This window comes from Drosophila sulfurigaster, chromosome 2L (genome assembly GCF_023558435.1).
Source record: "Drosophila sulfurigaster albostrigata strain 15112-1811.04 chromosome 2L, ASM2355843v2, whole genome shotgun sequence".
In the NCBI taxonomy this organism is placed as follows: Eukaryota; Metazoa; Arthropoda; class Insecta; order Diptera; family Drosophilidae; genus Drosophila; species Drosophila sulfurigaster.
Genome location: NC_084881.1, coordinates 24920344 through 24935712, shown reverse-complemented (window position 1 = coordinate 24935712; position 15369 = coordinate 24920344). Strand labels below are relative to the sequence as shown.

Here is a 15369-nt window from a genome sequence, read left to right as displayed (position 1 = left end):
ATTGTTTAACCGACGAAAAGTACCATTTAAAACGTTGATTAAATAAAAGAATTTTATGTGCGCTGTTGAAATCTCATTAAAATGTTTCTTCAACGAAAAGAGGTGCAACATTGCACACCTTTCAAGTCAATTATTATTTCATTAATATCTTTAAATGCGAGGGTGTGAATCTGCTTAGTATGATGAAAATTACTTAAATTGACAGAGCAATTTAGAAACATATTATTTCAGCTCTATGAAAGCAACCAACCAATTATTGTATTGTATTAGAGATAAAATAGATCATTTATCAGTTCTCCATAAAATTGATTTTAATACAGTAGAGTATTCAAAAGTGTTTTGGCTTTAAATCTGAAGACATTAATGGCTCTGGCTCATCTGAATGATGTATTCGTTATTTCAACAAAGTAATAATAATAATAATTTTATCGTCAGGATAAATATATGTCAAAACTCGGATTGAGGTCACCTCTATTGATAGTAATAATCGTATATATATAATAATCACGAATATATATGTGTTATTACATTTCATATATAGCCTAATATGAACTGAATGCTATTTTGGTCATATTTCTGCAAGCCCAATAAAGTTATTATTGATATACAATCGCATAGATTTTGATAACAAAAATTAAGTATTTTGTGTTAATGCAGGTCAACGTATTTACGATGCGTTGTTTGATTTGCATAATGGCAACGCATTATGTTCACATTATGTTTTGCATCATTTGCAATAGTGGAAATCGGTAGTCCACAATCCACACACAAACGCAAACACACAACCGCAGTCGAAATCAGAAATCTGCAACAACAAATGCACAACACAAAAGCCTTAACTTTCCAATCGAAGCGCAGGCAAATAAACAAACTGTTTAAAACGACACACAAAATGCCACAAGTTGTACAATGAAGAGTCGAAGAGTCAGGCGCCTGCCTCTTGACTTGGCTCGGCTCGACTCGGCTTGGCTTTAGCTTCATGGCTAATGGACGCCCCTCACATGACCTTGCCGGGGCTTTAATTTGTCACCTCAGCTGACCAAAAACAAAACAAACTACAAAAAAAAAAAAAATAGCGAGGAAAAAAAAAGATTTCAAATTACATTTAAATGAGCATTTCTGCCACTCGCTTAATTACAAAGACGTACATAGTTACAACCACGTACCAACAACAAAATGCATAAACATTTATTAAAATATTAAAAAAAAAAACACGAAATATTTAACAAAATGAGTAGGAAAAAAAAGACTGAAATAAATATCAACCATGAGCTGTGGCATCGCATCACGTGCTCTCGACGCTCATCGCGTCTTCATTTGACTTTTGACGGTCTTTTTTCTCTGTTTTTGGCATGAAGCCGCAACTGCCAAACTCGCGACATTAGCGGCAGCAGGAACCCAAGCACAGATTTGGTAGTAGAAAAAAAGCGACAGTCTTAAGAAGAAATACACAAAAGTTGTTGGTTTGGTTTGTCATTTGTTTTTTGTTATTGGCTTTGCGGTATTTTGTTGTTTCTTGTTGTAGTCTTTTCGATTTTCGATTTTATTGGACTCATGTGACTTGTTTTAATTTCAAATTCATCGACGCAAATAATTCGACTGCAATACGAAATGCCATAAATTAATATTTTTGGCGTACTTGCTAATTTTCAATACGGATGTGTGAAGGCGTCTCTCACCTCTCGGTCAGTAGCAGCAACGTCGCGTCAGCTTTTACAGATGTCAATTTGTCTGATCTTTCGCACTCCAAAAAATCCTTCAAACATCTTTTATTGCATTCGCTTTTACGGTGAGTGCTTAAATAGTTTGTCATATCCACATTGGCATCAGCCGCGGCTAACAACAGCTTCGTCATAGTTTTATGTAAATTTTTGGCTAGAATCATAAAGCCGGTTTCCACTTATAGTTGGCATGGCGCCTCTGATTATATAATTTGAACTTGATGGCGGTTCTTTTTTATTTTTCGTTTATTTGATATGTTTTTTTTTTTGGATTTTTGATTTTGTGTCCAATTCTTCGTAACTGTGAAGTGGCCCATAAAGTATTCTATTTCGATTTCGCGTGCCAGGCACTAATTCCATCACTCATCTCACACTCGGAACTCTCGATGAGTGGTGTCTGTCTTCTCTAAAGGGGGCCCCAAGTTCGTAGTACTCGATCGCACTGATACGTGTGCTTAGGTATAGGTCCGGTTTCGGTTTCTTAATTACGTAAAGAAATTCAAATCTTATTTTAATGATATTTAACGCAAAAATGCACGACATTTACCTTATAAAATAACAGGTGATTAAGTACCGTTACCCTAATACAAAAATTCAAAAAAATGCAAATAACAAAAAGAAGAAGACAAAAAAAAAAACACATACAAAGTTGCCTCCGAAAAGTCAGTCAAGTGTTGTTCGTTTTGTTGTATGTAGGGCCCCCACTTTACATCTATTTGCATTGGCGGCGGCAGCCAAGAGACATCATAGAGGTCAATTAATATATGTATCATTAAAATTTCAATTTATTATCGAACAACATAAGAGGCATCAAATTAAAACAATAACAATAACAAAAGATGCGCCAAATATGCGTACAGTCTCTTTTTTTTTTCTTCACCACTTGGCTCAACCGGTACGGACGGGTACAGGGCATCAGACATATGACTGACTGACTGATCGTAACAGCAGCCAACAGCAACAACAACAACAGCAACCACAGCCACCGCAGCAGCAGCAGCAGCAGCAACAGCGTTGGTTATTAACAATGGAGACGCACTTGAACCTTCACAAGGTGACCGCACAGTGAAAGTATGCGATGCATGTGACATAAACCAGGCGACAATGCGAATTTTGTGAATGGTCCAAATGAGGAATAAATGGAAGAGCAGCAGCTCAAGACATCTAGAGAAAAAGAAGAGATGATGTTGGCAGACGGAAGCGAAACTTGTAGAATCAGTTATATCACATGACCAGATCAGTACTATGTCTAAACAATAAATTATAATATGTCTGAGAGCATGGCGAATAATCTGAATACAAATAGCTATTGAAATGATTGATAGATTGTCGAACGGAGATCGGATGAAGCAGAGAAAGTCTCGTACCAACCAAAAGACTGATACACAACGGTCAGAGAGTGAGCTTGCAAGATCTTTAAAGACAATATGACAATTAACCCCAAAACAACTTTCCACTTCATGCACTTTCAAGGACACAATTCAGAGCAAATTTTGAAGTAACTTCAAGTGAAAACCAAACCAAATTTGATGCGGTATTGAGGACAACTTCAATAATATTAGGCTCACCGTGACTTTCTATTCCCAATTTTCAACAGTAGTTTTAAAATATCTGCCTCGACAATCAGCCCTTTAGCCAGTTGGCTAACACGCCTCTCGATTGTCGGCCACTTTTGTTCTGCCATTGATAGACAGCATACGTAGTGTCTATAGATTTTCAATATGCTAAGCGACAATTCGCTACACAGACTTTGGCCAACAAAAGAACGTGCATTGTGTGGGCGTTTTATGATCTTTGAATTGTGTCTGCCAGTTCGTGATTGTTGCCAGCCAACAGCCAACAGGCAAAACACTCAGCACAAAATATGCCATGTGATTTTAATATTTATTTGTATTTTTTCACTTTTCAAGATTTTCTATTTGCCTATTTCGATTTAATTAATTGGGACATAAATTATTCATGGAAAATAAATATATACTAGATAAAACTGGGCAACAACAGCCAAATGGCAGCCGCCTTCACGTGTTGAGGTACCTACAAATGCTTTAAAATAGAGAAGACACTCTATCGACAGAGGAACTATTCTACAATTCTAATGTTATAAGTTCATCGTTATTGGCAAGCAAGTTTTTTAGTTTATAACTAGGAATAAAAAGAAATGCAGTGAATGTGAATTAAAACATTATTTAATACTTATGTGAACTCTAAAATTCTATATAACGTGTTCGTTAAGTGAAATTTCATTGATGGGCTAAGGCATAAATGTATTAAATTAAGTCACCCGAAAATATGCAACACATTCTTATTTATTTTCCATTGCATTATCAAACAGTTTTTGATGCAGCCCAAAAGTAGGCAATGAATATTGTGTTAGACGGCAGCTGTGCTAAATTTGATCTAAATTGTCTAAGAATGTAAGTTATAAAATAAAGCATGGAGATAAAAATATGCATATAGAAGCACCTTGAACCTTAAAATAACATTTTAAATGTAAAATTTACTAGATTTAAATTTAGAACAACATCTTACAAATATTACCATCCCACATAAAAACGCATTTCTTGCTTTTCTAAAATTATATCACCTTATATTTGTTGCAAATACAACAAACTAATAACTAAGTCAACATTATAATTTGGAAGACTATTTACAATTGCTTCTTGGCTCTTTGGGCCTGGGCAGTGGCAGCATTTGATGTCCACATTTTATGAACCCTCCGCAACATGCGCCAGGGCAGATAAACCGTCAAAAGCAGAGCCAACAATGCGCAGCCCAAGACGTCGAGTAGCAAATACTGATAAAGTGGCATAAAGGCTCCCTGTGATTTCAGGTGTCTCGCTCCGCGATGTCTGATGATATATTCGATCCAGAAACTGGCCTCATCCAACGGATGTATCGCATTGTCACGGAAACGCTGAGAAACCTCCAGCGCGCTGCGTTTGTATTGCGGCTCATAAATGAGAGTCTCGATGTTCTCCACCATTTCGTCCACTGTAAACTTAGAGAAGACCAAGGAACGAGCGTAACCCTCACGCACTGACTTAATGGTATTCCTATGCTGATCGCCATACAGCGGAATGCACAACATTGGCACACCCCAGTAGATGCCTTCCTGCGTGCCAAAGATGCCGCCGTGCGTAATGAAGAGTTTTACATTCGGATGTGCCAGGATGTCATTCTGTGGCATCCACTTGCTTATCATTACATTCGAAGGCAATTGACCAATCGAAGCATTTTCATATTTCCACAACACCTTCTGCTTAAGCTTGGCAAAAGCCTGCAGTATCTGGGCCGTCTTCTCGGGCGGCATATCCGTGCTTTTCATGTACGAACCCAAGCTGAAGTAAACCACACCATGTGTGGCATTATCCAGAAAGTTTTGCATATCCGTTGGCAACTTTTTCGCTGGCTGAATATGCGCTCCGCCCACATTGATAAGACCTGGCATGCTGGGACGCGGCAAGTCCACGCTGCGATGGCTGTTGATCAGCATCAGCGAAATGTTGCGCTCCAAGTCATGCACATGGGGCAAAGCTCCGTTGATGACTTTTCCAAAATATTTCTCGGCCAGCTGCTGCATTTTGGGCAGATAATACCAACGCCTCATGATGGCATCATATAGCGATAGATATGTGTTGTAAACACGCTGCGAGAAGGTCATCTGATCCGTGTGTGACAGCAACAAGTGGGGTATGAATGACCAAGGTGTCACCAAGCCCATGGCATGATCCATGTTATCCGCATAGCCCATGGTGCCAATGGTCGCCACAGGACACGCAAATTTCTTGCCAAACATGAGGAACGCTTCATGGAAGAACTGCTCCAAAATAACCAGATCAAAGTGCTCGTCCTTGCTGTCGATGAGATGTTTCAGCTGCGCATCCTGCAGCGCATGTTCTGTCGTCATCAGCCCAATTTGCCACCACATTTGCAAATTCTGAAAGTCACTGGCAAACTGCATGTTGAAGATGTTCTTCTTGGGAACTAAAGGAGCACCCAGCGATAGATTAGTTTAAAGAACGAAAATGATTTCGTTTAAAGCATTTACTCACAGTGCTTGGGAATATCAAATGACGGACTAATTATGATTTCAGTTAGATTCTCGTGTGGCGTTTTAGTAGGATGATTGTTGACACTGGTCACATGATGTCCACGCTTCAGCAGATCGCGCTGAAAGTGCTCCAGCCACATCCAGTGACTTGGAGCTGGAAATGGACCCATAAACAGTATGCGAGCCGCATTGCAGCTGAGTCCACACATCGCCAGCAAACTGATCCCTATTAAAGATCTTAACTGCAGCTGCATCTACAATTAGCATTTTAATATGTCAGTCAACATTACTTTGTCAGATTATCATACAGTTTAGTCAGATTCGCAATAGCTTTAATATCGTTATCTTTATTTGCATAAACGAGTTAAATTGCCAAATGGAATTAAAGCTGTTTGATCTTTAAGCAGACGTAGAATTATCAACACGATAGAATATACTTCCTTATTATTCGTCGTCTTTTTACGGATTGCATGTCTTGGGATTAACTTTACGAGTTACACTGATTTTGTTTACAGCTTTGCAGTGGGCAGTAAAACAATATCAGGAAGCACTTAACGCATTGATGGATAGATCTCGATGAGGACGACTAGTTAAATAGTTATCTGTTTATCTGTCTAGCATTTAAAGGTCAGGTTGTCTATAGTCAAGTCGATTGATGAGTCTATAGAAAACTCAATGCAAACAAGGTGACAAAAGCAGATTCGTTGGTCTCGTTTCTACAATTGTTATCAGCACAATTATTTATTTTGCCAACAAAGACGATATTTATATTATAAATGTGTTATCAATCAGTCTGGGTCACACTCAACATAAATTCGCATGTAAATATCATTAATCTGTCACCGAAATAATCGATTGAATGTCAACAATAAATAGCTAATAAATATTTGATAATAAACAATCGATGAAAATAACAATTGAAAGGGTATTTAAAGACTAACATACAAATTATAGATTTTAATACTTTGATCTGCATTTCTTGATCTGAATGTTTGATTGAAATGCAACAGGTAAATAAAATTTCATCATTAATAAATTAATAAATTATTCACTTCATTTATGAATTGCGCATAAAAAGTAGATTGGACTGCATTCTTTTAACCACTTATATGGTTTGCCTTTAATTGGGCGTGTGTTTCACCTAATTAATACATATGGAGAATTGTTTAACTAATTTGATTCTGCAACAACTCGCAGCAAGTAATATATGTCATTTGGGTCGTCTACACGATTTTCAAATTCTTTAAAGCTGCAACTTTGACTTTTTTCATCGTATTGTCACACACGTATAATTATTTAATTTACAATTCACTGTTTACTTAGCTGTCGTTCTATTTAACAAAAAAAAGTGCAAATTAAATGAACGCTTTTCGGCATTGAATGTCACATATAGTACATAAGTAAAATGTGTGCGATTATATATATTTATTTCGATTGCAGTACACTTTTCCTATTAAATTTCGTGTTCTCGTTTTACTGTTATATTAAATAGCTGCATTTTAGTTTGAGTTGTTTATGGAGTTGCTTCAATGCACCTGCTCTAAAGTGAGTTCTAAGTGCCAAGGTTCTCGTCTAACGATTCTAACCAGACTGCAACTATAAACATAATTGTCTGTAATATAATATTTTTGTGTCTAATTGGCAAATTAGTGATGATTTGTTTGTGGATGGACTTTAACAAATGTTTAGTGGTTGAGGTGAACAAAGGCACATTTAAATTTATGGGAATTTGTTTACTTTTATGTGCGAATTTATTCTTGCCAAGTACATAAATATAAGTTTTGATATATTGTAAAGTGCAGTTCATTTTATATTTATATTTTTTTTTATATTTATTGTAGCAATTATTTTTAAGAATCTATTCAATTTTGGTTAAAGTTTCTCAACAATTAAATTGGGTTTTAAGAGTACTTCTACTTGGTTGATTTAAAATTCTATTAACGTCTGCTTGACTTATTTGATCCAATATATTTTCTATATATTTGCAGCCACGATTAATATTCCATTTTCAACACTTCCTTATTTTGTTGTATTTACTTTGCTTCCTTTCAGATTTTGCGGGTGATTTGAACTGTGTTGCGTGTTGATTATGTAGATTTAATTGAGTTATTTTTTTTCTTTTGTGCACAAATGCACAAGTTATTCACTTTGCGAAACACGTCCGCTGTGCAACGAGTTTCAGTTATCACTGACTGATCCAAACACAACGCGAGCACCTTAACTTTCTTGCTTAATCACAGACCGACTGAGATTGAGACTGAGACGCCGGCAGCTGCATCGGCAACGAAGTCAACAGCGACTGCGACGGCGACTGCAACGATTTGAGCGAGCTGCAATCAAAGACAATTTAGGCGCAAAGTCAAAAGCAAATACAAATAGAATGATTAACTACATACAGACGTGAGCATATATATTTGCTTTTGTTTGTGTTTTCGTCAACCGGCAAGAATTTCAATTCAGCCCTGGCATTGAGACGTGCAAAAACAATGCAAAATTGTCGCGAATATAATAGATTGTTATCCAAGATACCCTATAAAACCAGATAAGCTCAACCATTTAAAAAAGGTCAGCTATTGCATCACTTCTAATAATATCCTTTGTATATGTAGTCTAAATTTCTTTTAATCTTTATTGTAGGGTATCTTGCAGTTCAGCACTTTCAATCTTTTTGTATTATTGCTGTGGCTATCGACTGCTCGTCGGATTCGTAATTATATGTGCGATTCAGAAGTGTGTGTTTTTGTTTTGTGTGTTCACTTGATTGCCACACACTCGAGAAATCATTGGAGAGATGTTGCCAAAATAATTGCAGTAGAACAAATCTCAATTGATCAATACGATTTGAATTAATTCGATTCGATTCATACGTGTCTCACATGTGACTGATGCACGTGATAGATGGCAATTAGATCTAGATTCTATTGTCGATAAACAAGTTCAACAACCAATTCACAGTTCCGTTAATTGCATTAAAAAGTAAAAGCAAACATTTTGACAAAAATGCATAAATAATTAATAACATTTTGTTTTGCCAACCAGTTTGTTGTCGTTCTCGTGTCATTGAACCTATCAACAAACCCGAATCAACTTGATCCGCTCCTCAATTTATTTGCCAAATTGGCGAATTTCTGGAATACTTTGTTTAAGTCGCGTGCATCGGCTTAGAATATACTCTTTGTTCAATATAATATTAGTTTATATTTGTAATTTTGTCAACATAATATTAAAGAAATAAATAGCCCAAATTCATTATTATATATTATATTTTGCTAAGCATTTATAAAATGTTCTATAGTTACCAAATCTTTGTGAATTTAAAATAAGAAAACCGGTCTGTATATAAATCAAATCTAAATTTAAAAAAAAAGTAACCAAAATGACGAAATAGGGATTAAATCAATAACAAATAAGGCTTTGTGTATAAATAAATTTAAAAACAATACTTTTATGTAAGACGGCAATTAGTGTCAAAGTCTCCGAATAATAGAGACGCATTTAAATTTATCGAACTTGGGATTTCCTAATAGAAAACCCTCAAGCATTTCCTTTTCACGAGAAATCGATAATAAATCCGTTTGATTCAAACAATTGAATAAATCTAACGTTCGTTGAGAAAATCGTGAGCTAGCAATGAACGTCAATTAAATTATATATATATATATATTCTTTTAATAGAATCCGAATAATTTCATATACTTTTTTTTATCAGTTTTAATGCGCAATTTTAACTACGTCTGCAGTTTGCTGATAAGAAAGAAAGTCTTCAAAGCTTATGAGCTTATCAAATAAGGCTAATGACACCAAGACAAAAGACTTAGACATAATCAAAATTTTGTGAATTTAATTGCGAGCAAACACAGACGACGACTGCCCGAAAAATATGATTAAATGTGCCACAAATTAATAAAAATGTAAAGGAAATGTCAGACAAAACCCGAAAAAAGCACAAAACTGAAGAAACCGAAACATTTCAATGACAATTGGCACGCTTCACTGAAGCGAGCCACAAGGAAACATCAGCAGCAACTCAGGGGGAAGTCGGAGTGGCGGCAGGGCGTGGGCGATGATGAACTGCCCAACCCAGCCCAAGCAAGTCAGTCACTCACTCCCGACCGGAGTTGCTCCGTCTTTGGCTGGCCAAGAAACGGCACTTTTGATGCATGCGGCGAGTTCATTCACAAGCAGCAAAGGCACAAAATGTGGCTACGGTGCAATGAAATTGAATTGCGTGTAGCGAAATGTGTCGAACGAGTCGCAAAGACAGAGAGGGAAAGAGAGTTCGAGTATGACTGCCGCACGCAGAGGCAGCGCGTCAAACGGTGGCATAAAGATACTTTGTAGCCAAGATAAATTAGCCTACAGATGCGAGCGAGCATCAAGTCCAGCTCGCAACAAATTCTAAAAGATTTAATCAGCAAATAAATTAAGTTTCCAAAGAAAAAAAGGAGACGTTATCTATGCCAGCAGTTGATCAGTAAGTGAAACTGGATTGAGAAAATCTCTTCGAGAAATGTGATGCCATTTCGTGTTTCAAATTATTATCAGCTCAAGGAATTTGTCAGTAACTTCCTTGGACCATTTATTCCTTTGAAAAACACAAGTTAGTTTAGATTAAAAAGAAATTTCAATGCTTTTATTGACCCACATTTCAATCTTTTTCACTTGTTTTTCAAAACTTAGTTCCGTTTCAAAGCTCAAAAAAGTCACAAATTTATTGGCAACATTTCGAAACCATAATTTCAATCGTCTCAGAGTTGAAATTGTCAGTAATTTCCTTTAACAATTTCTTCCTTTTAAGAACAAATTAGCTGTGTGAATTACAAAGAAGTATTATAAAATTCAATGCAATAACTCTAATGTCATCTATTTAGTTCAATTTTTACGCAGTAAATTTGTCAATAACTTCCTCTCAAAATTGTCGACACACTCATCAAATATTAATAATATCATTGAAAACATTTTAAAGCAATCCATGAACAGAATGTTCAATCTTTTACGAGGTGCAAACTATAAATTGCCCAAATGCAGATGACATCAATTGATGCTCGATTTGTGCCCACGCACTGTGATCATCATTTGGCTTGACATCCCGTTGAGCCCAACCCAAATCTAATGGCCAAATGATGGCCACCCAAACAAAAGCAAACAATTTGTTAGTTTGCGCCAATTTAATGTTTACTTTGCACTTCAAGCCCATCGACCAATTTGGGCAAATCAAATACAGATACCTAAAACGAAACGTTTGTGCGTTGGGCGATCTATTAGAACTGGGAAAACCTTTGTCTCAGATACTGTGTGTCAACCGTATGCCATTTGTATAGCCACACATATGTATTTGTTCGCTTCTATCTATCAATTAAAGCAGCTCGCGTTTTCCCAGACGCGTTTTAGATAAAGCGGGGAGAACACCACGCACTAGCACACACACACACACACATACACGTAGAAGCATACACACACATGCACCCACCCTAAGAGAACACAAGCCCAAGTCCAAATGATGACACTGCTGAATTCAACGGAATCTATTTGTTCCATGGCGTTTCAAGCGGCAATTAAAAATTTCACCAAAATCGAACGGTTGCGCATGATTAGTGCACGAATTTGAGAAGCGAATTTTTTCAAAAAATACCCTGTAGAAATTGACAAAGGTCTTGTACGCTAAATGTAGTTTAGGGTATTCGTAGGAATATACTAGTAAACGCAGAAAAAAAGAAAAATAAATTGTCTTTGTAATTCGTATTCCTAAGAAGTTAATAGTAAAAGCAGAAAAAAGAAGAAAAAATAAGATCTCTATCAAAAAGTTCTAGGATAATCTCTAGTAATGTGTTTAACTTAATAGATAAGTTCAGTATACGAAAACTTAATAAATTTTCAGTAATCTATTCAAATACTCTTGTTTTATTGCAGATTAACAAACGCCAATGTCTTTGTAATTCGTATTCGTAAGAATTTAATAGTAAAAGTAGACAAAAAGAAATAAAATAAAAGCTCTATTAAAAAGTTCTAGGATAATCTATAGTTAAATACATTATATACTTAATGCATAAATTTATATGAACACTTAATAAATCTTCAGTACTCTATTAAAATACTCTTGTTTGCAGATCGAGAGAAGCCAATGTCTTTGTAATATAATAAGAGTGAATATGACAGATAGAAAAAATTTAGCTATGCTATTGTATTTATTATATTCATCTAATAAAATGGAATCATAAAATTTCAGTATTCCTATTCCTATATCAGAGGGTATTTGGTCGTCGACCAACATTAACTACTGCAGCAGGAATGTCGATCGACGCCCGCATTGGCGGATCGGAGCACTGAGCATTGAGTCAGCGGGTGGTCGACGCTGCTAGACAGAATAAGAGAGAGAGGCTGAACGAGACTTGCAACATGACTGTTGATAGTTCTGTAATGGGTTATTAGAGTTGCAAACGGGGCGGGAAGCGGGGGGTTTGTTTTGGCAGCCGTGTCAGCAAATATGACGAGCAGCCAGGCAGGCTGTCAATGTGTCAATATTAATTTAATATGTCAAAAATAAAATGATGCTCGGCAGGCAATTTAAAATACGAGTACTAATGGGGCACATGAGACGCGTACCGCACAAATAAAGTTGTAAAACAGGATGAGAAAAAAAAACTCAAGTGGTGCTGCAAGGATGTGAATAGATTGCCACAAATTGTGGCAGATAAGATACTGCTGCTACACATTAAGCTACATATTAAGCATGACAATGACCTCGACTTCTATGCAGTTGCTTGAGCCTATAACAATTTGTTAATGAGCAAATTACATGGTATTTGCGCATAAATTTCTAATTCGAATTCCTCGTAAATTACACGCAATACACGCCCTAAAATTGTGATTCTTGTCGAACACGCAGGAGAAAACGCCCCCATCCCAAGACAACAACGGAAAACTGTTGATGCGTAAAAGGATGCACCCCAATATCGAATGGAATAGTTTGAAGGTAAGTGCAAGTACTTATCATTTCCTTTCGAGATATGAGAGAGTCTTGCTAGGGTTGTCAGCTCTCATCGAATATGCATTTGTTGCATTATAAACAGACAAATTTATGGACATATTTCAATGTCATGGCATAGATAACAGCACACGGCTAGGCAGAGCTCGACAACTCTGCAGGCAACTTCAATTCGTATCGCACGTGTGCATTCGCTTGTTTAGTTTTCCCCTGACTTTAAATTATACTATATGGTATGTTTGTGGCTTTATCGCCGATTTGTTATCGAATACTGCGTGTTGCATGCAGCAACAGCAGCAGCAGCAGCAGGCGAAGTAAAAGGAGGCAACGTTGTCTCCCTCGAGCAAGCAATTAGGAAAAGTGCAGTTTTATGTGTTTATTTTATATGCTGCATACGAGTTTTGAATTTGAGTTTGAGTATGTTATGTGTGCCACAGGCAAACGGCAAGAGGCAAGAGGCACACAGCTGTGTGGCCTAACCTATATACATATGAATATGGTATTTGGATATGCTATATGCATATTATTCAAGTGGTCGCCCTCTGGGGGCAGCTCGGGCCTCTCCTTGTGACGAACTGCAGCTCAAATTGTGCGTGTCGGAAAGTCGTTGCTGCCACGTTATCACACCCGTAACCTCTAAGGGTTGCACAGCTGAGCCTTCGAAATGAGTGTGTGGGGGCGTGTAACCGACACCAATGACAACAAACAGACAAACAGTTAAGGGGAGAGAGTTGAAGCTTCTTCGACTGCCCTTTCTAGGTGTATTTCAGATTTTGCTGCATTTAATTTATTAATGAGCTGAGCGCGAATGCCTTTTTGGCCACTGATTTATGGGGCATGTGCTGTCAGTGGCATTTGTGTCTGTGATGCATGTCGTGAGCAGCGGCAGAGGCAGAGACAGCGACAGACAGCAGTGGGTAAGGCTGTCTTTCTTAGTGTCAAAGGGTTCATTAGCACGCCAAAAGGATATTCACACGATGCGCGTCTCCGTGTGACTTATGTAACTTAATAGGCTGCCACAACAGCAGAAAAAAAAAAAGAAATAGCCACTAGATTTTTATCACTAAACATGCCCACACCACCAAAACACACACACACACATATCGCATCTCTCTCTGGCAAAGGAGTTGACGACTGCGACGTTGCAAAGGCAAACAACATGTGGCAATGGCCCAGCCAAATTGTATCCACATGTGTGTGCGACGCGTCGCACTCGCCCCACAATGCTGAGCATCATCATTATCATCAACAGATGCAGCAAACGGGGCAGCAACAACAACAGCAATGACTACAACGACGACAGTCGACCGTCGGCGGTGTCAGCAGCAGGGGCAACAACTGAGGCAGGCACCGCTTGGCGCTCGCAATTGCTCAATCGCCGCATTTTCGCGTGCGCTCTCGCTTTAAAGGGAAGGAAGGAAGGGATGGGCACCAACAGCAACAGTAACGAAAACAACAACAACAAGAGTTGACGATCATAATGAAGTTGCCGATGACGACAATGTTGCACACACAGCTAAAGTACAGAGGCTCAACGAAAATCAGCTCTCATTGCTGCTAGAGATGCGCAAGAAGCTCAATAGAACGGGGTGAATATTCCAATAGATACTCGTTTGTTTAATTAGAAATATTAATCATTCTGTAGGAATTGAAATAATTAGAGAATGATTTTGTAGTGTTCGTTTAATAGGATAGAATGTTATAGAACATTGTGTAAATTGAAAAAAAGTCTAAAAGGAATTTGTATACTCGTATATAAAAGATCATAATTAATAAATCGTATAAAGGGAAACAGAATCTTAATCTTGTAGTTCTGAAAATATCAATAAGCTAATATTGATCTTTCCAATAAGTGTTTAAAGCATTATTAAGAACATTATACAAATGATCATATGAACTGTAAGAGTATAAAATCTGAAAGTTTATCCTGGACAATATTTCGTTTTTGAATAGGAAACAATTTGAGATTTTTCTACAAAAAAAATTTGTTCACAACCTGAAAGGCATTGCACTTTTATATTACGGGAAATTTTGTAAATTTACAGAAAGTCTAAAAAGCATTTTAATACATAAAATATCTTAGTTAATCAGCACAGTAGTAAATTAAGAGATTAATGTTTGTTCACAAAATTCGAAGGATTTGCTGATAATTTTCCCAATAAGTGCTTACTTTTTAGAAACTTTATACAATTTTAGAGGTTATCCTGTAGAATATTTATTATTCGTATAATTTCCGAGTTTCTCCAAAAGATATTTATGTACAACCTTGAGTTCATTGCATCTTTTCATCGGCACAAATTGTAGATTTTAAGGGTTTATTAAAATATATAGAAGAAGTTAAACATGCCATACTAATGACATACCACTCAGCTCAATATTAAGCAAAAAGTATATGCATCGTGAATCATCGATAATTGCAATTGCAAAAACATAATATAGTTCAAGGAAATGCCAGCTAAGGGAACAGAGCTCATCACTGGCAGTGCGCAAGCATCTATCTAGATACATTCATACTTATTGGATTGAGCGCACCGAGTGTGCGACTTGCGAGTGCGAGTGGAGCGGAGTGAACCGCGTAAAAGTGACTCGCGGGTGCGCCTTTGGCCCGGCGA

At 37.1% G+C, this 15369-nt stretch overlaps 1 protein-coding gene across 1 annotated transcript; it reads right to left on the bottom strand.

The window, feature by feature from the left end:
* Positions 1–4278: 4278 nt before the first annotated feature.
* On the bottom strand, positions 4279–7984 carry LOC133850924 (UDP-glucosyltransferase 2). The gene is made up of 3 exons (XM_062287180.1): positions 7810–7984; positions 5774–6026; positions 4279–5705 (listed from the first exon to the last, which is right to left on the bottom strand). The coding sequence occupies exons 2-3, from the start codon at positions 6024–6026 to the stop codon at positions 4369–4371; spliced, it is 1590 nt and encodes a 529-aa protein (XP_062143164.1). The 5' UTR covers positions 7810–7984; the 3' UTR covers positions 4279–4368.
* Between the last annotated feature and the right edge of the window lie 7385 nt (positions 7985–15369).

What these genes read in the sequence shown, in the direction of transcription:
- LOC133850924 (XM_062287180.1), bottom strand. Translation starts at nt 6,026, where the DNA reads ATGCAGCTGCAGTTAAGATCTTTAATAGGGATCAGTTTGCTGGCGATG. An exon ending in ATTTGATATTCCCAAGCACT is followed by an intron (nt 5,706 to 5,773) that starts GTGAGTAAATGC and finishes GTGCTCCTTTAG; the next exon opens with TTCCCAAGAAGAACATCTTC.